We start from the raw sequence: 24,255 nt of genomic DNA, 5'->3' as shown, positions 1-24,255 counted from the left end.
AAGTTCTAGGGGACTTATGACCACAGCAGTTGAGTCCCATAGTGCTCAGAGCCATTTGAACTATTTTTTGAAGACCAGAACAACAACAACAAGATCTGAGGATGGCCATTACTGACTGAAACCGGTTATCGTCAAAAGAATTGGTATTGTAATCAAAGACTGGAATAAAAAACATTTGACAGAGAATTGTAACTCTAATCATTTAGTTATCCACCGATGCTATGTACTTCCGACCATGTCTTCTGGAGGCTTCACGATTTTTTGTTACGCAGTGTATGAGTCGTAGCAGGCTGCGAGGTGAGTGGTACTCACTGAAGGCGAGAAGCGATGCAGTGCGCCGCGGTGACCGCCCAGTACTGGTTGAGCACGACCCCTCCGCATGCGTGGCGGTACGTGGACAGCTCTTCCGGCCGCTGCACCTGCACCGACAGCTGCAGACATTGCCACAGGTTACTCTGACATCCGGGCCAACTGCGTGTAGCACTCCCCAGGCCGATGTACCACTTTGTGACATGTCCTCTGCGCAATGACAAACCCCAACTTATAACGTACTGGACCCCTTGGACTGTCTGGTAAACGGTAGATTTACAGGTGTGCGTGGCAGGTCCTGTTTGTGACTTACCTGCGCGGTGGCAGTGTAGTCAGCCTCTGCACTTACTCGACCTGTAATCGTACCTGCCCTTACCTGCAGTTCAGCTGCTAGTATGTTATTCGGCACCCTGTGGATTCTGGACTTAGCAAATACGTAGAACTAAGGTTTTGGGGAGGAATTCCGGTGCTACTAAATAATGCAACAAAGCTCTGATTAGAAGCATAAACAGGATGGTTCATTGATAGTGACCTGGCCAAATATCTCACGAAATAAACATCAAACGAAAAAACTACAAAGAACGAAACCAGATGGCGCTATGGTTGCCCCGCCAGATGGTGCTACCATAGGTCAAACGGATATCAACTGGGTTTTTTTAAAAATAGGATCCCCCATTTTTTATTACATTTTCGTGTAGTACGTAAAGAAATATGAATGTTTTAGTTGGACCACCTTTTTCGCTTTGTGATAGAGGGCGCTGTAATAGTCACAAACGTATAAGCACGTGGTATCACGTAACATTCCGCCAGTGCGGACTGTATTTGCTTCGTGATACATTACCCGTGTTAAAATAGACCGTTTACCAATTTCGAAAAAGGTCGATATCGTGTTGATGTATGGCTATTGTGATCAAAATACCCAACGGGCGTGTGCTATGTATGCTGCTCGGTATCCTGGACGACATCATCCAAGTGTACTGACCGTTCGCCTGATAGTTACGTTATTTAAGGAAACAGGAAGTGTTCAGCCATATGTGAAATGTCAGCCACGACCTGCAACGAATGATGATGCCCAAGCAGGTGTTTTAGCTGCTGTCGCGGCTAATCCGCACATCAGTAGCAGACAAATTGTGCGAGAATCGAGAATCTCAAAAACGTCGGTGTTGATAATGCTACATCAACATCGATTGCACCCGTACCGTATTTCTATGCAGCAGGAATTGCATGGCGACGACTTTGCAGGTCGTGTACAGTTCTGCCACTGGGCAGAAGAGAAATTATGGGACGATGACAGATTTTTTGGACGCATTCTATTTAGCGACGAAGCGTCATTCACCAACAGTGGTAACGTAAACGGGCATAATATGCACTATTGGGTAACGGAAAATCCACGATGGCTGCGACAATGAATGCTGATTTCCTGCATTGTGTTCTACCGATGTTAGTACAAGATGTTTCACTGCATGACAGAATGGCGATGTACTTCCAACATGATGCATGTCCGGCACATAGCTCGCGTGCGGTTGAAGCGGTATTGAAAAACAAATTCCTGACAGGTGGATTAGACGTCGAAGCACCATACCATGGCCCGCACGTTCACTGGATCTGACGTCCCCGGATTTCTTTCTGTGGGGAATGTTGAAGGATATTTGCTATCGTGATCCACCGACGACGCCTGACAACATGTGTTAGCGCATTGTCAATGCATGTGCGAACATTACGGAAGGCGAACTACTCGCTGTTGAGAGGAATGTCGTTACACGTATTGCCAAATGCATTGAGGTTGACGGACATCATTTTGAGCATTTATTGCATTAATGAGGTATTTACAGGTAATCACGCTGTAACGCGTTCTCAGAAATGATAAGTTCACAAAGGTACATGTATCACATTGGAACAACCGAAATAAAATGTTCAAACGTAACTACATTCTGTATTTTAATTTAAAAAACCTACCTGTTACCAACTGTTCGTCTAAAATTGTGAGCCATATGTTTGTGACTATTACAGCGCCATCGATCACAGAGGGAAAGAAGTGGTCCAACTAAAACATTCATATTTCTTTACGTACTACACGAATATGTAATAAAAATGTGAGTTCCTATTTAAAAAAAACGCAATTGATGTCCGTTTGACCTATGGCAGCGGCATCTAGCGGGCCAACCATAGCGCCACCTCTTTTCCCCCTTCAAGCTACACAAGTTTCGTTCTTTGTAGTTTTTTCGTTAGACGCTTATTCCGTGAGATATTTGGCCCGATCACGATCAATGGACCAACCAGTATATTCCAGAGACACATTGGCCTCAAAATCCATTGACACAATTTATCACAAACGAGTATCAAAATCGTAGTTTTCCCTCCAGGATCCAGCCAGATAGCGGTCAGATGGATATGCCCCTCTAAGTGGGTTTAAGACCACTGTCGGATACCGATTGCATTTGGTTGTTGTCTCAATCAGGCTAATTCCAGTTGTGATCGTTTTAATATCATTCACTCAGCTGCCACGCAGTACTTTTAGTGCACGAGGCCAGGATCTTGTATTACCGGATGCCACGGAACTCAGTCTTTACTTACACTTGACGCCCCACAAAAAAATAAGCATGATCATACCCAATTGGTCATAATGATCATTGGCAGAGAACACAAACAGAATTGCAACAGCAGGAGCGTCACAGCAGCTGACTTACCGTGTTCTATGACTGTCGTGTTGTTGTATGCGCTAAGCTTTGCTCAATTAACTGTTAGCGTCTATACCTCAGTAATTGACACATATTAAGATAAACATTCATTCACAGTCAAAATAACATCAGCACCTACGCGACCGTTACTTTGTCACGGTCTTATGCAGATTTAGCCAAAAAGCAAAGCTTAGTTGGTAATCATGCGGAGCGCAAATGCCGGCCATCCGTACTGCTCCCTGGTCTAACCGCTAGTCTTCAACAATGGCGAACTGTGCGCTCCTTCTTCCCCATTGAAACGCTTGTGGCGTCAGCCACAGTCTCTGCCCTTAAAACAGACACATTTTACCCTATACTCTCCCTGTGGCTTTCTGCGCAAATATACTTTTGATTTACACTCTTCTGCAAAATTTAGTCTGGCTCTCTGCTCTAATTTAAAGTTTTTTGAAACGAACTACTTTTTTACCGTTTGGCAGCCTCTGGTCGTACCAGTTTTCCTCCTCCATCCCTAAGGGGTGTACGCCTGTGGATGCTGCGTCTTATTTCTAAGCTACCCCTGGCTTTTCTGTGTCCTTCCGCCTTCACGTTTTTGCAAGTCACCGTGCTGGCCTACCGCGCCCGACTCGACTCTTATCGTAACCCCTCGGCACGCTACGTCTGCTCTGGCTCTCCATCTGTCTGGCATCCCGCTGCATTCTAATCGGCGCTCGCTTAATCAAAAAAGGCTACAACTTAAGTTTCATTGCCCGCACAAGAACCGAGTTTCTTTCTGAAGCCACGTCATATTCTTAGGTATCACATGAAGTTCTTAAAAGCATTGCTTATCTGAAGCGTGGTCATTCGTGCACAGCACATTGCCTTTTTTCAAGCAGGTCTATCACAACAGCACACAACAAGCCCAGCCCACAGCATCGCTTACTCATTTAATTTCCAATAAACTTTCCTGACTTCATAGCTAGCTCCGTCACTATTGCATTCACCATGTTCTTACGTGAGCGATAGAATAAACTGTTAACAATCCTACAATATTATTTATTCATTTCCTGCGAGAAATGAATAGTGCGAAGTACATTACATTAAATTAATGAGACACCTTATAATCATACGAGGGCGTGCTAAAAAGTTTTTTAATAAAGCAAACGTTAACATTCTACATCTTTATTCTTCATATCTACATATATATTTCTCAACATAATCACCCTGGCGACGAACACATTTCTCTCAACGAGGGGCCAGTTTGTTGATACCGTTAATGTAGAACGTTTGGCTTTGTTGACGGACCCACAGCCTCACCTCTGCTTGCACCAGGACGTCACTATTGAAGTGAAGTGTTGTAAGGTGTTCTTTAAGTTATGGAGTCAGATGGAACTCGGATGTGGCTGAGTCGGGTCTGTATAGAGGATGATCTCGGATTGTTGCAGATGTCGCAGCGCTCGTGTGTGATCTGCCGTTCTCATGCTGAACGAGAGGTTGGACGAACTCTTCAAATTCTAAACTCGATTACGGCGCGCTGTTTATCAAGCAACGAGATAGTTACGTTACACGCCGCCATGTTACACGCTATAGTTTGGAGCCCTCTAGCGGCAGAAGTTTGAAAATATTTAGATATGAAAAATAAACAACGTAGAATGTTAATAACATTTATTTTATTTAAAGACCTTTAACATTTTTCGCATAAAAATGCAGAGGAACTACTTCTCAGCAAGCCCTCATAGTTACAATAACAAATTCATATACAGTTGTGGCATTCAGCACTATTTGTACGAGTACACGTCCTTTGAATGAACAACATTGATGTGAGCAATCACAGTTCTACGGGTGCTTTGTTCAACCTGTTATTACTTAATCTAAATGATCTAGACTATGCGGAAAATTGAAGAAAGCTAACTAAAAGACAGTAAGAGAAAAGAAGACATAGAAAGTAGGAAGAGGTATGAGTTAAGCCGCTTTGTAGTCTTGGAATGTACATAGAGTCCACACCCCACGATCAGTTGCTCACATTCAGTTACTATACGCTTCTAAGAGGTCCTACAAGTGTGGCTCTGCAACATTTTCTCCACTTACACGACTGTTGTTAGTACTAACTCAGAAACGTTGTAATACTATATAAAGATACAATCGAATTTTGCGTTGATGGTGTTATACATTTCTGGCCACAGCTGCGTTGTGTGTATTTTTATCCCTAACATCATTCTACGTATATGTGTAGTTTCGTAACTACTTTGGTGTTATGTCTTACCTTGTCTTAGTCTGTGTCTGCTTCATCTTCTGTTTTTGTTTCACTAAATGATGCTTCATTTTCTCTATCATCATTGCTTTCGTTTAGTGTTATGATTATGTTTGGTCTGGCTGCGCGTTTATATGGCGTCTTTCTTGCGAGTGTGATCCTTTGTCACCTGGCCTGTGTATGCGACGGACAGTGTGGTATTACCAACTACAACATCTGTGAGAGAGAAGTGGGAGAGAGAAAGTTGTAGGGTAATCTTTGCCGGGACACCTTGTGGGAATGGCTAGTCCGCTTTTTCGGAAAGCGGCTTAACTTCCTCTGCATACAACGGCTCCATTCCACTCGGGTACGACAGTTATTCAAACCTGACTTGCAGGGTTTAACTAAAGAATTAAGCTACGAGTGGTTATCGGAGTTAACTGAACAATCACGAGCGTGCTCTGTGTGGTCAGATGGGAAAGTATTACCATAGGACAGCAGTGGTTCAAATGGTTCAAATGGCTCTAAGCACTATGGGACTTAACATCTGAGGTCAGCAGTCCCCTAGACATAGAACTACTTAAACCTAACTAACCTAAGGACACCACACACATCCAGGCCCGTGGCAGGATTCGAACCTGCGATCGTAGCAGGCGCGCGGTTCCGGACTGAAGCGCCTAGAACCGCTCGGCCACAGTGGCCGACGGACAGCAGTGAGTTTAAGACTAGCCTTCATGCAGGTGATATCCGCACACAACGAGCAGTTACTTTCTTTTGTCAAAAGTGAGGTAAACGTTTCTAGCCATCAAGGTTGACAACACATCTGTCTGTATCGTGCTAATTTATGCTTACGCACTGAACTGAAGAAAGTGGAAACAGATACTGCGTATTTTTTTGTATTATGATCGTCACATGGTTATGTTCAGACTCCGCAATGGTTACTGTAGTTAATGATTTCAGACTGGCTCTCAGATAGGGCTGATTGCCGAAACGCATTTGCCTTATTTTGGTTTGTATTAATAAATAAGGTCTTAAGTCTTTACTGTAGCATTGTAACAGTATTCCCACGTAAGCCACTCAGAAATTCAGTGTATTTAGATGGCATGTCAGTAGCCACGGCCTAAAGAGAAGAAATTCGAGACAGCTGTAGAAGAGACGTGGTAAGCAAGCCTTTTGCTGATGACCTAAGATTTATATCTGTGCTTAATTCAATATAGCTCTCCACATGCTGTCTTTCGCAAACTACAATCTGCGTGGTTAGCGTGTTCGGCGTAGCAATATGTCACTGCAGGAACATTTCTTCTCGTTCAGTTACTTGATAAGAGAGGAAACCTACAGTATGAAGAACCAAAATTCAGGGGAAAACAGAAACGAAATCAAGGATCGCAGACGCCCTACCCCTTCTGAGCCGATGGAAAAAATATCTAAGATCTGGTGAAAAGAATAGATCACGTATCTAGCAATGAATATGAGTTATATGAATTAGGGCTAACAATGTAAAGACAAACGCGATGAAGAATACGTGAAAGTGAAATGACGAAGTGTTTAACTTCAAAATTATCAACAACGCGTTGTTGGAACAAGTGAAAAAGTTCTCCTGTCTATGAAATAACAGTACACAGGATGTCCGAAAGAAGGAGGATATCACTGTTGAAGAAGGCTTCCCCCAGTTAAAAAAAACCTTCTATGGACGAGATACTGATTCGTAAATGAGGAAGAAGCTACTGATAATGTTCATCTGGAGCACAGCACTCCGTGGAAGTGAAACGTCGGCCTTCGAAAACCTGTGGAAGGAAGAAAACTGGTAGAACACGTGTGTAATACTATTAAAACTTTGGAAAATAAAGTGAACAGATTAAATGCGAAATGAACGATGAAAAGTTCGTCCTCATCGGTCGTCTCGAAACTTCTGTAGTGTCTGGTGAAGGTCCTCACGACCGCGGTCGGAGTATGAACCCTTAGCCCCTTTGTTGTGGGAGACAAATCACGAATCAAATTGCTCCATAAAGTTCCGCCGTGATGTTTGTTAGCGGATCTGGGTAATTCCTGCGCACTGCTACAAAAATGCTATCAAGCTAAGTCAGGGTCGCCAGCCTAGCTTTGAACCACGATACAGGGTTAAAATAGTCACTTCCTCTAGAACATTGATCAGTGCCCTGTAGCAATCCATTTGTTAAGAGATTTCCAAATCCGATCACTAAAATGGACAGTTAACACAGCATTCAATGTAAACATCGCCACCAACCGGTTTCTACCAGTTCCCCCGTAAACAACATAGGATCACAGTCTAATGTTAAAATGGTACACACATACGCAAGAGCTCCACGGTTACAATGTCCATTTAAGCAACGTGCAGTTCCTTGTCTTCTAATAATCTTAGACAAGTCCACTTCTCCCACCAAACAGCACTTCCACGCTCGGTTAGGCGGCATCTTCTATACAGTCCGGGAGCACTCGGTAAATATCAAAAACATCTCGGAAACAGGCAACTGATTAAAACGTTTCCGACATCCGCACCCGGAAACACACTTCCGAGTACTTTCTGAACTGAAACTTCCTGGCAGATTAAAACTGTATGCGAGCCAGAGATTCGAATTCAGGACTTTCGCGGGCAAGTGCTCTACCAACTAAGCTACTAAAACACGACTCACGACCCGCCCTCACAGCTTTACTATCGCCAGTACTTCATCTCCCTCCTTTCAAATTTCGCAGAAATTCTGGGAAACGTACATGACTAGCGCTCCTGGAAGGGATAATATAGTTGAGCCATGGCTTAGCCACAGCCTGGAGAACATTTCGAAAATGAAATTTTAATTCTGCAGCGGAGGAATATGCACTGCTATGAAACTTCCTGGCATATTAAAACTGTCTGGAAATATCCTCTAGGCTGTAGCTAAGCAATGTTGTTGTTGTTGTGGTCTCCAGTCCTGAGACTGGTTTGATGCAGCTCTCCATGCTACCCTATCCTGTGCAAGTTTCTTCATCTCCCAGTACATACTGCAACCTACATCCTTCTGAATCTGCTTAGTGTATTCACCTCTTGGTCTCCCTCTACAATTTTTACCCTCCACGCTGCCCTCCAATGCTAAATTTGTGATCCCTTGATGCCTCAGAACATGTCCTACCAACCGGTCCCTTCTTCTCGTCAAGTTGTGCCACAAATTCCTCTTCTCCCCAATTCTATTCAATACCTCCTCATTAGTTATGTGATCTACCCATCTAATCTTCAGCATTCTTCTGTAGCACCACACTTCGAAAGCTTCTATTCTCTTCTTGTCCAAACTATTTATCGTCCATGTTTCACTTCCATACAAATACTTTCAGAGACGACTTCCTGACACTTAATTCTATACTCGATGTTAACAAATTTCTCTTCTTCAGAAACGCTTTCCTTGCCATTGCCAGTCTACATTTTATATCTTCTCTATTTGGACCATCATCAGTTATTTTGCTCCCCAAATAGCAAACCTCCTTTACTACTTTAAGTGTCTCAAGCAATGACTCCGCCATATCCTTTCTTCCAGGAATGCTAGTCTTGTAAGTTTCGCAGGTGAGCTTCTGTGAAGTTTGGAATGTGGGAGATGAGGTGCTGGTGGAAGTAAAGCTACGATGGCGTGTCGTGAGGCCTGCTTGGGTAGCTCAGTCGGTAGAGCACTTGTCTGCGAAAGGCAAATATCCCAAGTCTGAGTCTCGGTGCATCAAACAGTTTTAATCTGACATGAAGTTTCGTAACAGCGCACACTTCTCTGCAGAGTGAAAATTTCACGCTAGACTTTCCTGACTTTCTGCTAGTAGATAACAACCTTACTGACCCCGACCACAACCTTCCGAAATACGCACCCGCACACCACCTCCGTCCCAGACGCCCAACTCTCCTCCTGCACCTTACCATGGCCGCCACTCGACTCCTCGATTTCGCGATCTGCTGACGACTCTACGATACTTTTTTCACAGGCAGATTTTTCAGCCACTCAGGCTCCAGAGCAACAAGTAGACACAGCGATGGTTATTTCCTGTTAAAGTTCATAATACCACTATGAAGTGCTGCTACCTGCCGACGCTTTCAGGAGTTTGTTTGTCAAAGGGCACTAGGGAACCCATGCCACTGTGTGGGAAGCAGTCGTCTTTAAAAACCGCCAGGGGGACCAGGCCACCACCCTTTTAGCTGGATTAGCGAAAACCACACCTTTGTCTTCAGGCCTAAGAATAGTCGCAGTCGCACGCACACGAAAACTGGGGCGGCAGCTCACAAGAGCACCAGAACTAGCCGGCGGGCGCGGTGTGCAGATGATATGTACAAGTCATAGTGAAAATAATGGGTGAGGAAAGAAGTTAATGAAAAGTCTGCACCAGAAGATGGGATGAGATATTGGAACATATGTTGCGGTATCTGGAAATAGTAAACTTGGTGTTGAAAAGAGCCAGAAGGCTCGTTTGATTCAGCTCTACATCTTATTCTATCCCTTCCAGGCTTCTTCATCTCCGAATAACTACAGCAAATTACATCCTTCTGAATGTGCTTACTGTGGTAATCGTTTGATCCCCCTCTACAATTTTTATCCCCTGTTCTTCCCTCCAATACTAAATTGGTGATCCCCTGATGTCACGGAATATACCCCTTCTTCTAGTTAGGTTATGCCACGAATTTCTTTCCTCCCTCATTCTATTCAGTACCTCCTCATTAGTTATGTGATCTACCTTTCTAATATTCAGCATTCTTCTGTAGCACTACATTCCAAAAACTTCTATTCTCCTCTTGGCTAAACTGTTTATCGTCCATGTTTCACTTCCATACAAATAATTTTAGAAAAGACTTCTTAACACTTAAATCTATATTCGGTGTTAACGAATTTCTTTTCTTCAGAAACGCTTTTTTTGCCATTGGTAGTCTACCTTTTATATCCTCTCTACTTCGACCATCATCAGTTCTTTTGCTGCCCTAATAGCAAAACTCATCTATTACTTTAAACGTACTAGAGGGGAAATATTGTAGAGGCAGTCCAAGATTAGAAAGAACAAAACAGATACATGAACATTTTGGGTACAGCAGTTTTGTAGAGAAGGAAAGATCGGCACAATTGAGGGAAAGACGGAAGAAGTATCTAAGCAGGCGAAATACTGACTTCTCTATGAACTACTTGCCTGACAAAACAAGTAAAGCATCCAGAAGACATGGTCAGAGGTCAGTGTAACTTCGTACACATATAGACCACCAGCGGGCATGTAAATAATGACACTTGCAGTTCTCTTTGTCAGGTAGAACAGCCACAAGAGTGTATAATCATTGTTCTGCTTGTGTTGCTTCCAGCTCTGGTAGGATATATAAGGAGCGCGAACAGCGTCAGATATTGAGTGATCACTGTGGAGGACACATAGATGCCGTGTACACGTGTGAGATAGCATGATCAGCACCCGACATACGAGATTTGAAAGCGGCTGTCTGGCTGGTTGGCTGGTCAAATCGTACGTTATTCAGGTCTGTGGGGCGTTAGAGTGCGACAATGGCCCAATGATGGGTTGCATGGGAACGTGAGGGTGGACATACTCATCTTCAAGGTTCCGGTAGACCCTCTGACCACCACTAGGGGTGATAGCTGTACTGTGCACCAAGCACTTCTTAACCCCTTCACATCTGTGTTTGTCACCCAACAACAAAACGTTCTGTGTCATCCTGCACCATTGGTTGGATACAGATTAGAGAATTACTGTCTCAAGGATAGGTTGCCGTTAATACCCCAACTCAAATAGCCGCGTCTGACGTGGTGATATTTTCGGTTCTTCTTCTTATTCTATGACTGAGAACAACTGTGTAAGTTGAAATGTCTAATGTCTCAATACTAGCATAGAAATACACGCTTTTACACAGTTTACCGTGTGACAATGTTAAAACAGTTGTCAGAATAACGCATCTCGTCAACATCGAAAGTGAAATAATCCTAAACACAACAATATTAAATATTAACTCCCAGAAAGTTAAATTATGCTAAACACGACAATATTAACTAGATGTTTCTTTACAAAATGGTTCTTACGATTTCGTTATGATGTTAGTCAGTACTATGATAAATCATCCGAATGTGTGTGAAATCTTATGGGACTTAACTGCTAAGGTCATCAGTCCTTAAGCTTACACACTACTTAACCTAAATTATCCTAAGGACAAACACACACACCCATCCCCGAGGGAGGACTCGAACCCCCGCCGGGACCAGCCGCACAGTCCATGACTGCAGCGCCTTAGAGCGCTAGGCTAATCCCGCGCGGCTAAATCATCCGATCCCGATTCAAAATTCGGTACTATTTTTAGGATGACAATCAAGTCTATGGTGGATGGTTAGTTATGTGAAAACTGAGCAAAAGATTACCCAAGGTCGCTCGAGTTAACAGTGGACGCAAGCTGGTGAACCAACAAGTATACGCCTCTGCACGCGGTATTTACCTCAAGCTGCGATGAGCTGTCGTCTGCTAGGCCACTCTCTCCCTCTGAAATTTCTATAAACAGTTATTAAAAACCTTTGCTGAATTATCCAGCAGAAACTCTCCCTACATTTCTCGTTACACGCAAAAACATGTATACATCCCTAGTCTTAGAATAAGGCTATATACATGCACATGGCTGGAGCAGCGTGCATATTATATGCCTTCTCAGTTCTTGCAAGAGCAATTAACTAATTGGCTGGTCCGTTTCTCCACAGTTGGAGCTAAACGATGCTACAACTAATTTCTAGCTGGATGTCAGCTGCTGTGAACGCAGTGTTCACACAAATTGCTCCTCTGTATTGTACAGAGCGTTATGCGCTCCATTCTTCACTAGACGCCAGTTCAGAGAAAAGTCCCCACAAAATTTGTCCATTATCTGTCTCGCCACTTGGGTTGTTTCGTTCTTCATGTCACAGCTTTTTTCGACCAATAGGAGTGTTCCTCTTATTTTGTGAAAACTCTCTCTACCAATCGCAAGGGCCCTACTATTAAATTGCGTGGAAACTTCGGCTGTTTACTTCTTCCTAGTGCGTTTCCGCCAATCGGACGTTTTGTGCCCATGCCAGACGTCAAAATGCGTACATTGTCCCTCACGTGTGTACCACTCGCTGGACACGTGATCGAAAATGCGTTACTGGTCTTCTTAGTATCCATTTGGAATTCTGAAACGCCGTTTTTTAAAAGCTTTCTTTCCTGTCCTCCATCAGATGGCCCGCTAACTCGCTCTCCCCTCCTGAGTCACCGGGTCGGTCGTTGACCTGGCTTGGGACGCCCCTTCAAGTGATTTCCATTGTATCTCCCGTGGCGCAGCCTTGCCTCTGCTCTCGCCCCTCTGAATTCCAAACTAAAACGCCTCTTGCTGCTTGTTGCACCCTCTGCTCATAAACATGCATTATATAGGAATGGTGTGTTAATTACCATCGATTGAGTGTCATCCCTTTTTGCATTACATACTGATAGGCAAATTTGCTCTTAACCACCGAATTAAGTTAGGTGTCATATCCACCCTCCCGTTGCGATGTATAAAGCTCTCATGTAAAGTGTGAATCTGACCTTCACTTATTCTGCCACCTTACAACTTGACCAGGAAGCAATGACTGCTGATGAATCGCTTTGTGTTGTGTTCTGACGATTGTCTGAAAGTACTGTGGCGAGCTGGAGAGAGTACCATGCTTCCAGTGTTTTGAAGAGGCCTAGCAGTGTCCTGGTGTCATGGTGTGGAGAGCTATCGGGCAGAAATTCAGATCACAGCTGGTAGCGATTGAGGGAACTCTGCCAGCATGACAGTAAGCCACGGACAATCTGCATGGTGCTGTTTTTCAGTAGGATAATGCTTGTCCGCACATGGCACATCTACATGCTGTTGAATTACTCGCGCCGACCGGAGTGGCCGAGCGGTTCTAGGCGCTTCAGTCTGGAACCGCGCGACCGCTACGGTCGCAGGTTCGAATCCTGCCTCGGGCATGGATGTGTGTGATGTCCTTAGGTTAGTTAGGTTTAAGTAGTTCTAAGTTCTATGGGACTGATGACCTCAGCTGTTAAGTCCCATAGTGCTCAGAGCCATTTGAACCATTTGAATTACTCACGTGGTCAGCAAGGTTCCCAGGTGTGTCCCTAATAGAACATGTGTGGCACCAATTCGGATGGCAGCTCTGTCGCAGGGTCAGTATTCAGAGTATAAAAGACAAGTTACAACAGTTGTGGGCCAGCTTGCCTCAGAAGACGATACAAATGGCATTATGACACTATTTCCAACCGAATTATTGCATGCATCTAGGCCATCTGGGGTGCAAGGTCATACTGATTAGTGCTAAGTTCTCTGTAAATTTGGCATAATTTTTAATCAGTGAGATACCATTATACACTATTCCAAACCGTTAAGTGTTATTTCATTTCATCCTCGTTTTCTGAGGTAATATACCCCGGTGTCCAAAATTAAAGAAACAAATAGCTGTTTCCCCGTTCTGTGTCTAATTCACGACACAATCATACAAACTATCAATAGATGTTCGTACGATCGTGTTCTGAACAGAAGGTGGCATTCCGATCAACGGACAACCACGCCAACAATGATCTCAGGACACCTGTCAAACGTGGTAGTGTTTTTCGGGTAGTTCCACATCCATTATTGCTGTTCATACAGTCACAGTGCCGTATGGCACAGAGAAGATGCCAGACTCACTGCGATGGAGTGCCATAGAAAAAATGCAAGCAGGACAATCGCAAACTGATGTGGCTCGATGGCTTAAAGTGAACCGTTCCGTTGCTTCTTGGATGTGGCGACAGTTTATAAAGGACGAAATTGCATCTCAAATACCAGGGCAAGGCCGACCACATGTGGCGTCGGAAAGAGAGGACCGTTATTTGGTTGTAAAGGCACTACGGTACCGCCTTAATACTGCACGGCAACTGGCGTCTGACCTCGCAGTATCCAGTGGGCGTGTTCTATCGAGGCAAACGGTGTACAGAAGGCTTCGGCAGAATGGCCTTTATTGTCGGAGACCTGCTGAATGTGTACCTATGACGCGTCTTAACAGAAAGGAACGTCTAGAGTGAAGTCGTCAACATGCCACCTGGACAGCCGAACAGTGGGTTGATGTTTTTTCCACATGTGAGTCCCGATTTGGTCTGGCGGGTGATTCTTGACGGATTCTCATCTGAAGGTAACATGGAACACGGTTTCGGGATCCAAACACTGTGGAAAGAGACTGATATCGTGAAGGATCACTAATAGCACGGGCAGTGAATATATTGACTACTGGAACACCTCTCTATGAAATTGTATGGGTGTATCGACAAGGTTTAACTGCTGTCAGGTATCGTGACGAGATCTTGAAAACTCGTGTGTGGTTGATGCGAGGTGCTGTCGGCCCAGACTTCGTATTATGGACAATAATGCTCGACCTCATAGAGCACGGGTTGTTGACGTTTTCTTGGAAACGGAAGATACTACACACATGGCGTGACCTGCTCGCTCTTCCGATTTGAATCCGGTAGAGCATGTCTGGGATGCACTAGGGACACAAACTGCGTCACGCCAGCATCCACCAATCACTCTCCAACACTTGCGAGCAGCTCTGCAGGTAGAATGGGCGCTACTGCCTGAACATGAAACTGATATCACTCACAGCATGTCCCGTCATCGTCAGGCCTTTACTGCTGCCAGAGGTGGTGAAAACCCATACTGAGCACATTAACCAGTCGTCGAAATGTGGGTATAAATCCGTTAAGATAGAAAAAAACGAACAACATTTTTGTCTATAGTTTTGCACGTTGCATTTTTTTACGTTCTGTATTCATTGTGTTGTTTCTACTTTACTATCAACTATTTATACTCTTTGTGGCAATATATATATATATATATATATATATATATAGAAAAAGACCAATAAAAAGGTGTTAGCATGTGGACGTAATGTGCTGTTCCAGTCTCTTCTGTACCTAAGTTCCATCACCGTTCCCTTTGGATCCCTACGTAATTCGGTGCTCTCCGATACACACGATCGAACAGCGGAGGAGTGGTACTCAAGCGTCAACTTTAGGTTACAATATCTCCGGATGTAATTAACATTTTACAATGCGACAAACGGCACTGATTACGTATTTGTTTATATGTTCAGATGTGCTAACAAAACTAACGGGGTTCCATTTCAAAAAACGTAGGTTTGTGTTAAAAAACATACTTCCGTGCATTTTTTTTATGGTTTATGTTAACCAATTACACTAGCCCCTCTCCTCACGTTCGGTCTGTGGAATCGATTCGAAAATGTTTCAAGCAAATGTTCTTTAGCCGTCAGGGGGATATCAATCAGCATGATTGCCTTCGTTGTGACTTGGTTTTTTATAAAGATATGAACAGCGGTATGACTTTTTTAAATTCACTAAAACACAACGTTATTAATTATATAACACAACATTGACTTTGAGTCCGGGATTACAAACTCGTCCACTTGCTGGAGTTGACAGAAAAAAATGAAAACCAGGTAAAAACATAACACAAAATTGACTTTGACTCTCCTGTACCATTGCCCAGGAGGAGGACATTCAAAGGTGCTCAAAGTGGTGACCCTGGACACCGATACACTGGTACACTCGTTGAATGGGAGAATTATTTACTGTTTCCAGTGTTGCCTTCCGAAGAGAATTACAAGCAAGCACAATACGTTACTGCATGTCCGCTGGAGTTGTTGGAAGATCGCGACAGACAACGTATTTAATGCATCCCCAAAGAAAAAAGTCCAGAGGATTTAAATCAGAAGATCTAGCAGGCCAAGTAACTGTTCCTCCTCGACCAATCCATCTGGCAGGATACCTTCGGTTCAGAACACGGCGTGCACGCAAGGCATTATGTGCTGGACACCCATCGTGTTGATACCACGTAAGCATTTTGATTCTTAGCGGCACTTCATCCAGAAGAGGAGGAAGAATTCGTTTGAGGAAGTTAGCATACGCTGTGCCGTTTAGACTACCATTGATGAAATACCGGCCAATAATTGTAGTACCAAGCATCCCACACCAGACGTTAGCTCTCTATTGACGCTGATGTTCCACCTGTCTAAACCATCGTGGGTTGTCGCTGGACCAATAACGCATGTTCCTTGTATTTACCTGTCCTTTGTTTGAGAAGGAACATTCATAGGTAAATAGAACATTGGAGAAAAAGTTCGGGTTGGCGAGGATTTGCTTCTGTGCCGACTGACAGAACTGTACACGATTCTGGAAATCATTTCCATGCAAATCCTGATGTAGGTGTACATGGTAAGGATGGAACCGGTGACGTGTAAGAATACGATGTACACTGATTTTAGGAATGCCAATCTCGTGTTCAAACTTTCGTGTGCTCACATGTGGATTCATAGCAACGGAAGCGAAAACAGTAACTTCGGCAGCTTCGTCTTTGCGATAGCTACGAGGACTGCGTTGTCGTAGGTTGAAACTTCCCGTTTCCTGAAATGTCGCAACAAGAGGAGAAAAAATCCGTCGAGAAGGTGGGTTCTTGTCTGGATTTCGGTCTTTGTACAGTTCCACTGCCTGCGTAGTATTTTGCCTACCTTCAACAACAGCAATAAGAGAAACGTTATGTCGATGCAGTTTGTAGAAAGGTTAGCCTTAATTGTATGCCTACTCTATACAACAGTATTTAAAAGCACTAAACTACTGTAATTAATGTACCCGTACATAAGAAAATAGTATTGCAGTTACTGTTCTGCTAATTTACATTCCCCATAGATGAGTAGCATTTCTACGTTCTCTTCGTTGGTGTACATTCTACTCACACAACTCCTCATCCGACGATGGTTGACGGAATGACAGGTGCGCATTCTACTTGTGTTTACATTTGTCCTCTGTCAACGTCAGCACGTGGACGTGTTCCATTACCCCGAGTACCTGCACTAAGCACTGGGAGCGTCAACGTCAATGTTGTGTTATGCAATTAATAACGTTGTGTTTCAGTGAATGGTGCACTGTGATACTTTTTTGAATAGGTCTTTAGGAGAGGAAATGAATTACCGAATAAAAAATACGGGGTGCCATTTAAAAAAGTCATACCGCTGTTCATATCTTTATAAAAAACAAAGCTACAACGAAGGCAATCATGCTGATTGATGTCGCCCTGACGGCTAAAGAACATTTGCTTGAAACATTTTGTAATTTGCATCTGGACAAATAGTTATTTAGGGTTGTCAAGATAAATGACTCACCCTGTATATATAGCACTGGTAGATCACGACACAAGGAACAACGCTTCTCGGCGATATCAGGGTTCCTAGGACGATGAGATTTCACCGAATTAGCAGCGTCTACTAACCTGATGCGTTGCATTTGAATTCTACCTACCCCAGTAATTTGATAGAATGATTTTCAACAATAAAACATGAAGAATGCTTGTCTCTAAGCGGAGAAAGATATTTCAGAAGCGAATCGGGAACTGTGATTGCCACAGTCTATCCCGTTTCACACGGAGCATATGACTGGAACACAGGCAACCCACACTGCCTACGCCCTGCCGTCTCTCAGGAGTGTACCCATTACAAAAGTATGCCTAGCGTTGTTAGGAACCCTCAGCGAACATTTTGTTTCTAACTAAAGTTGTTCCCCACGATACGTTTGGTGCAAAGATTTTTAACATATGTGCGTAGGGTGATTCAGGTACACCTACCTATATGTTTTATGCAACTTGCAATGTCTTCAAATACCACATGCATAATTTTCATATTCACTCACTCACTAGTGCAAATTATAGTCCTACAGAAAAAAATGAACAGAACATTTTTGTAGGAAATTTAATGTAGTTAAATTTTGTTCTGGGTGCGTTTTCGCCGGAGGTCGTAGTTTTCGAGTTTTTCAAGAAAAACATACAAAAGTGACCCCCCCCCCCAAGTGTTTTTCTTCTGTAACTCGAAAACTTTTGCCGTCAAAGGAAACGTGTCCCAGTACAAAATTTAACTAATTAAATTTCCTACGAAAAGGTCCTGTTCATTTTTTCTGTAGGACTAATAGTTTGCAAATAGTGAGTGAGAGAATATAAAAATCTCACGTGTGGTTTTTGAAGACATTGCAGATTACATACTTCCCATAGGCAGGGCATCTGAATCATCCAGTATATAGATCTATGCGAAAGAATGTTTATTTTTTGCTCCCAGAGGTTTTTCCTGGATATTAGGGTGAGGTCCTTTCTCTTTTCCTGTGATCAGCTAATTGCACTGGAGACAAAGCAACAGAAGAGATCGTAAATACTATTTTCAAAGAGTTTTTAAGTGATTGTCTGAAAACGAGCTCGGCTCAAGTTTTGAGGAAATACACTATATTCAGTTCTGGTGAGCAAATAATGTCGTACCAACAACTAATGTAGTACATGAACAGGAATCACTAAACAGAATAGAATGTTCCAAATTTTTGGGTGTATATGCTGATGAAAACTGAACTGGAAGAATCATATTATTGAGCTTGTCAAATAATTATAATACGATACTTTTCCTCTTTCTATAATTGCTGGCTATAATTCTAGCCCGACCTACAGTGTGGTCAGAAAATGTCTGAAACGCTTGTAGGGATGTTGCAGGGCAGGTTGTACTGAGATATGAATGTTACAAAAAAAGTTCAATACGTTGCGCCGTTCCCGAGCTATTTAGCATTGAAGTTAGCCAATCAGATCGTCCCGCGAGTAAATTCAAATTTCAGCTAACGAGACAAAGCACTCGTTGGGCAACACCGCCCCTGGCAGGCCGCTTGAATGTGAGCGCACGACGCCCCGATTGGCTAACTTCAATGCTAAATAACTAGGAAACGGAGCAACATATCGAATTTCTTTCTTAACATATATGTCTCAGTACAACCTGCCCTGTAACATCCCTATAAGCATTTCACACATTTTCCGACCACCCTGTATATTGCATATTTCCATGAATAATGTATTATGTAATAATTTTCTAGGGTAACTTATCACTTAGGAAAGCAGTATTGATTGCGCAAAAGGGAGCAGTAACTATCATATGTGATGTTCACCCACATTGGTTTTCTAGGAGTAAGCCATTTTAACTGCACCATCACAGTACATATTTTCGCTAGTGAATTTCGTCATAAATAATCCATCACAATTTGAGGTGACTGTGAATGTACACACCTACGACAGTAGTGGAAAAATGACTTTTACTATCCATTATTAAAGCTGTCAGTGGCTAAGAAAAGAGTTCAATATGCAGCAACAAAATCCTTGATCATTTGCCCCATACCCTAAATTCCTGGCAGGTAGCAAAACATATTTTAACTATACCTAAAATATTTTCTCCTATACAGTTCCTTCCATTCCATGTACGAATTTTTATTTAAAAACATTTAGTTTGTAAGAAAACTAACTTTTAAATGTAGATATATGAGTAGAACTAACAAATAATACTAATTATGAGTACATAGGCTGTAAATGGACTCATTCCATATCATTTAATAAAGGACTCGTTTAAATGATCTATGGGATGCGTAAATAAGTAACCACTTAAGCTTATTTGCTCTATACGTTCGTTTCTCTCTGTGGGCACTATATTCTGCTGCAACACACAGTGAGTGCATGTCTAAAGTACCCTGTAACGAGTAAATCTGTATTTTCAACATCCAGTCGTGAACTATAAAACATACTAGGTTGTACTGAAGGCACGTTGCATAGGGCTGTGTGTTTTTGCCAAAGTAACGCCACCACTGACCATGCAGGTAACAGTTTACACTGGAACGTAACTAATTCATAAACACCTACTTCATATAGCTCGTTTCTTCAAATTATGAGGCGCCATCTACGTTTTTCTGTTTCGAAGTATGGAGTGATCTGACGGTAAACTAGTGATACAAAGAGTTGTTGGTACTGACAAGCCCTATCGCGACATAACTAACAGTACGCCAGCAAGCAGTTGCACTGCGTCTCGTGTCCCCATCGGCCAACACCATCTCCAACACATCCAGCCTGTATCACGTCCAGCCTTCAACTTCCCGTTCGCTCCTCTACACCCGAGAGAGGACCCACTTTTTTGGCGCATCTTTTGGCCAATCACAGCTCTAGCTTTCGGTCGCAACACAAGCCCAATCGGCTCGCGTCCAAAGCGCGTCTTGTGGATTCCTTGTCCACCCATTTTAATGGACAGACTCTCTCGGAAGATCTCGAAACTTCTACCACGAAGTTCCGGTAACCAATGGAAACACACGCCCACCAATTTGCAGGGAATCATCGTTCCACATACGTGCCCCAAGTCATATACGCCAAGACTGGGCTGGTGTCCCCTGCGACCATTTCTCTCCGTGTTCTTCGATTCCTCCCGCTGATATTGTCCTGTGCTTTCCAATGGTTCAGCCCTGGATTTCTAACTTTGAAGAGGGCAGAAATTTCGCCCTAGCCCACGGCCAGCTTAAGAGAATGGATTTCATTGGAGTGTTCATGACACAGAGGCTGTTGATCATAAGGGAAAATCAGGATTAAATAAAACACATACGCCACAGATCACATCCTGTAGGCATGGGTTCGAGTAGAAAAGTTATAAGATGTCACATGAAAATGATAAAATACCATGTCTAACTGACTGGCTAGACTCTAATAAAAGACGCACTAAAAGTAAATAGACGTTTTTCCAGAGTCCATATATCACATGAGAAATTATTTCCGATAATTGGATCCTTGTTTTAATATAATCAGTTTTGGACCCTCTGCCGTATTCATTAATTTTTTGCCTAATGTTTAGGATATCTCAGTACATATCAATACTACTATCTGTTGTGTCATGAACTAAATGTGTGGGTGATTTGCATAGTATTAACTTGATTATTCCTTTTTTCCCTTGAGCCTTTTTATGCCCTTTTGTGTGACGTACGAGGCAGTAGTAGTATACGATTTACATCTATGTTTTGAAAGGTGGCTACACTGAGTCAAAGCGCCAGCGATTGCACCATAGATTATTATTCCGCTGCCTCCACTGGCGCAGTAGTAGTTCAGAGGATGTCGAGAGCAGTCGTCGTTCTGTTGGGCGAGAGAGTAGACGATCTGAGTGTTGACTGAAATGTTGTACTGTTCGGTTGGTGTAATGTATAGATGGAAGAAGATGCAATTGTCAGAATATATTTGAGAAAGGAGATGGGCTTTTGATTTATGATGCTGGTGTAATGGAATATTTTCGTCAATATATAATGAGGTAAAAAGGTATTACAGTTTTCTTTAATAACAAACCCTCTTGCTTACAGGTACAGCGGGTCGAGGCGCTACAGTCTGCTACCGCTGCGGTCGCAGGTTCGAATCCTGCCTCGGGAATGGATGTGTGTGATGTCCTTAGGTTAGTTAGGTTTAAGTAGTTCTTAGTTCTAGGGGACTGATGACCTCAGAAGTTAAGTCCCATAGTGCTCAGAACCATTTGAACCGTTTTACAGGTACAGTCAACGAAGCAAGTGGCTCGTGTTCATTTGTTAGACTTGTAGTTCTGGTTTCTATGTGCAATTATAGTATTTCTCGTTTTTCAATTAGTTCATTGTAAATTGTGTTTAAAATATTTTGTCGTATTGAGAAAGAACCGAGCCAGATACATATACGTTGAGTCACACTACCACACACAGAACAGTTACACTTGTGCTTTGTCGTTTCGTAGCTTCTATAGCTGCAGGGGACTTAATTAATCAGTTGTGTAAATGAAAATTCTTTGCCATTCTTTATTTTTATTTTATGTAGTCAGATTGCGTGCTAATAATAGTCAGGGCCAACCGGTTACAAGACTTCGTAACCGGTCACACAGCTAGTAAAATTACTGCATTTATTCATTAATATTAGTCTTCTCTTTTTAATTAAGCCCCCATGCAGTTTATCGTCGAGACTCGCCCACACGGGTAGCTGTTCGCGTTAAAGGGCACGTTTCGGCGATGGGTAGGAGCGCCCGGTGGATTAACAATGAAGGCCGGTGTGCCGTCCAAACGGCAGGTGGTTTCTAGATGATTTCTCACTTCTCATTGGGTGATACCAGACTGGTATCCACACCCGCCTCAGATACAAGCTAAGCATTTAGAAAAACTCTCTCACACGTGCACTTAGAATGCACTCTAGATGCAACCAAATCGGGTTCACTGTGTGCGACCCTGAGGGTGAATGGGAGAGTGGTGACCTTAGATATTTAGTCTCCATAAATCGAAAATCAGCAGCAGCAGCATCAACATTGTCTCTGTAAGCATTGTGGTGTTTTTTGTCATGAAAGAATGTGTGTGCGAAGAGACTGTGAAAACATTAGTCTAAGCTGAAGAGCAGGTGGGCTGCCATATTGCAGTTTCTTACATACAACACAAACATTCACATGAGACTTCAGAATGAGAGACTGGCTGCGTAATGTTTCCCTGTAGACAGAAACAGACGACATTACTCATATCTACAACAAAGCTGAGACTGATTTTTTCACAGATTTTTGTATTCCATTTCACTGCAATGTTGAATTAAGTGAAAAAGAGCACGACTTGATTTGCCACGTGAGACCGCGCATTGTCATGAGAAAGTCGCCACCCAGTTTGGGTAAGTTCTGATCGTTTAATTGCAATTTGCTTCCACAGTTTAACCAATGCTGACGTGTAGTATGCTGTTGTAATGGTAGTATGAGGGGGAACTGCATGCTGATAGATCATTCTATGACGGTCAGAAACTTTGATCACCGTCACTTTCCCTGCAGATGAAACAACTTTCACCTTTTTTGGTGTTGAGGAACATGGCGATTTCCACAGTGTTCTGGCTCGTTTTTCTTGAGGATCGTAATACTACAGCCATCACTCATCGTAGGTAATAACTGATCCCAAAAGCGTATCCCCTCCATCAGCAAAGATATGTAGCACCTCACGGCTTGTCTCCATTCGCCACAGACACGTTACTCAATGGCCACAAATATGGATCATATGGAGATGATCATGTGTAATTGTAAATGCACAGCCACATAAAATTCTCGACACTTCACTGAGGTTACGTAATGTTATCCTCTGATCATCACGGTCAATCACAGCAGCTGTGTTGATGTTGGTGGCCGAGCGGTTTTAGGCGCTTCAGTCTGGAACCGCGTGACCGCTACGGTCGCAGGTTCGAATCCTGTCTCGGGCACGGATGTGTGTGATGTCCTTAGGTTAGTTAGCATTAAGTAGTTCTAAGTTCTAGGGGACTGATGACCTCCGATGTTAAGTCCCATAGTGCTCAGAGCCATTTGAACCATTTTTTGTTGATGTTGACTTCAGTCACAGCAGACACGTAGGCCTCTTTGACAACCTTGAAGCACCTAAACACCGTTGCACGAGGTAGAGCGTCATCGTCCACTTGCTGCAGCTTTCCGTAAGTTTCAGTGGCCGTATGTTTTAAACGAACACATAATTTTATTCTGCCGTACTGCTCCTCTCGCGTCACCTCCATTGCTTGGTGTGCGAAATGCAAAGAGCGTCTACAAAATAGAGCATTACTAAGAACCTACCGATAAGAGAGTGCTGCCGCCTATGGACATTATACATAGAAACCCGTTACTTTGGAATATTCGTGGTGCAGATGGGGAACTATCACGGTAGCTACAGGAAAAATGCGGTCTCGCATTTGTTGATCAGCCATCGTATGTTATGTGGTAACACTGAAATGCTAATAATCTGCATAGTGTTGCAGTTTTGGTGGCCAGCAGTGTAGTTACAGAGGGGACCACCAGGTGGTGCCGGAGGAGCGCCACCGCCGCCTTGTACTCACCTGGCTGGGGAACTCGTTCTCTGCGGCGTCCTGGCCGCCCACCACGAGCCCCCGCACCGCCACCGACGCGTCGCCCACCATCTCGCCGCCGCACCGTCGCCCTCCTCAGACGCGTGGGCGGCAGGCGACACCTGCCGGCACAGCCGACTGCCGTTACACCCTCACTCATCTGGCAACTCTCCCTCTGGCACAGCGACAACGACGGCATTCGTCAATACGTCAGCACCAGTCGCTACTCGTATCGTCAAATTAGACATACTGTGACTTTCCCTTGTCTAGAAGGGAGGACTGTGGTTGAATTTCATACAGATCACCACATATAAGAGTCGTCGGAGCATCGGAAAGAATTAGGGCCTGGTGAAAGGATC

General features: G+C 43.4%; 1 protein-coding gene across 1 annotated transcript in view; it reads right to left on the bottom strand.

The window, feature by feature from the left end:
- Positions 1-23,968, bottom strand: part of LOC126176292 (mite allergen Eur m 3-like) — a 119,817-nt gene extending 95,849 nt beyond the window's left edge. Inside the window, exons 1-2 of the mRNA XM_049923443.1 lie at positions 23,888-23,968; positions 313-431 (exon numbers count right to left, since the gene is read on the bottom strand). Of these exons, the coding sequence (XP_049779400.1) occupies positions 313-431; positions 23,888-23,968 (200 nt within the window). The remainder of the gene's footprint in view (positions 1-312; positions 432-23,887) is intronic.
- Between the last annotated feature and the right edge of the window lie 287 nt (positions 23,969-24,255).

The sequence above is a fragment of the Schistocerca cancellata genome, chromosome 3, assembly GCF_023864275.1.
Source record: "Schistocerca cancellata isolate TAMUIC-IGC-003103 chromosome 3, iqSchCanc2.1, whole genome shotgun sequence".
NCBI classification, from domain to species: domain Eukaryota; kingdom Metazoa; phylum Arthropoda; class Insecta; order Orthoptera; family Acrididae; genus Schistocerca; species Schistocerca cancellata.
This window is presented reverse-complemented; position numbering and strand designations above follow the sequence as displayed.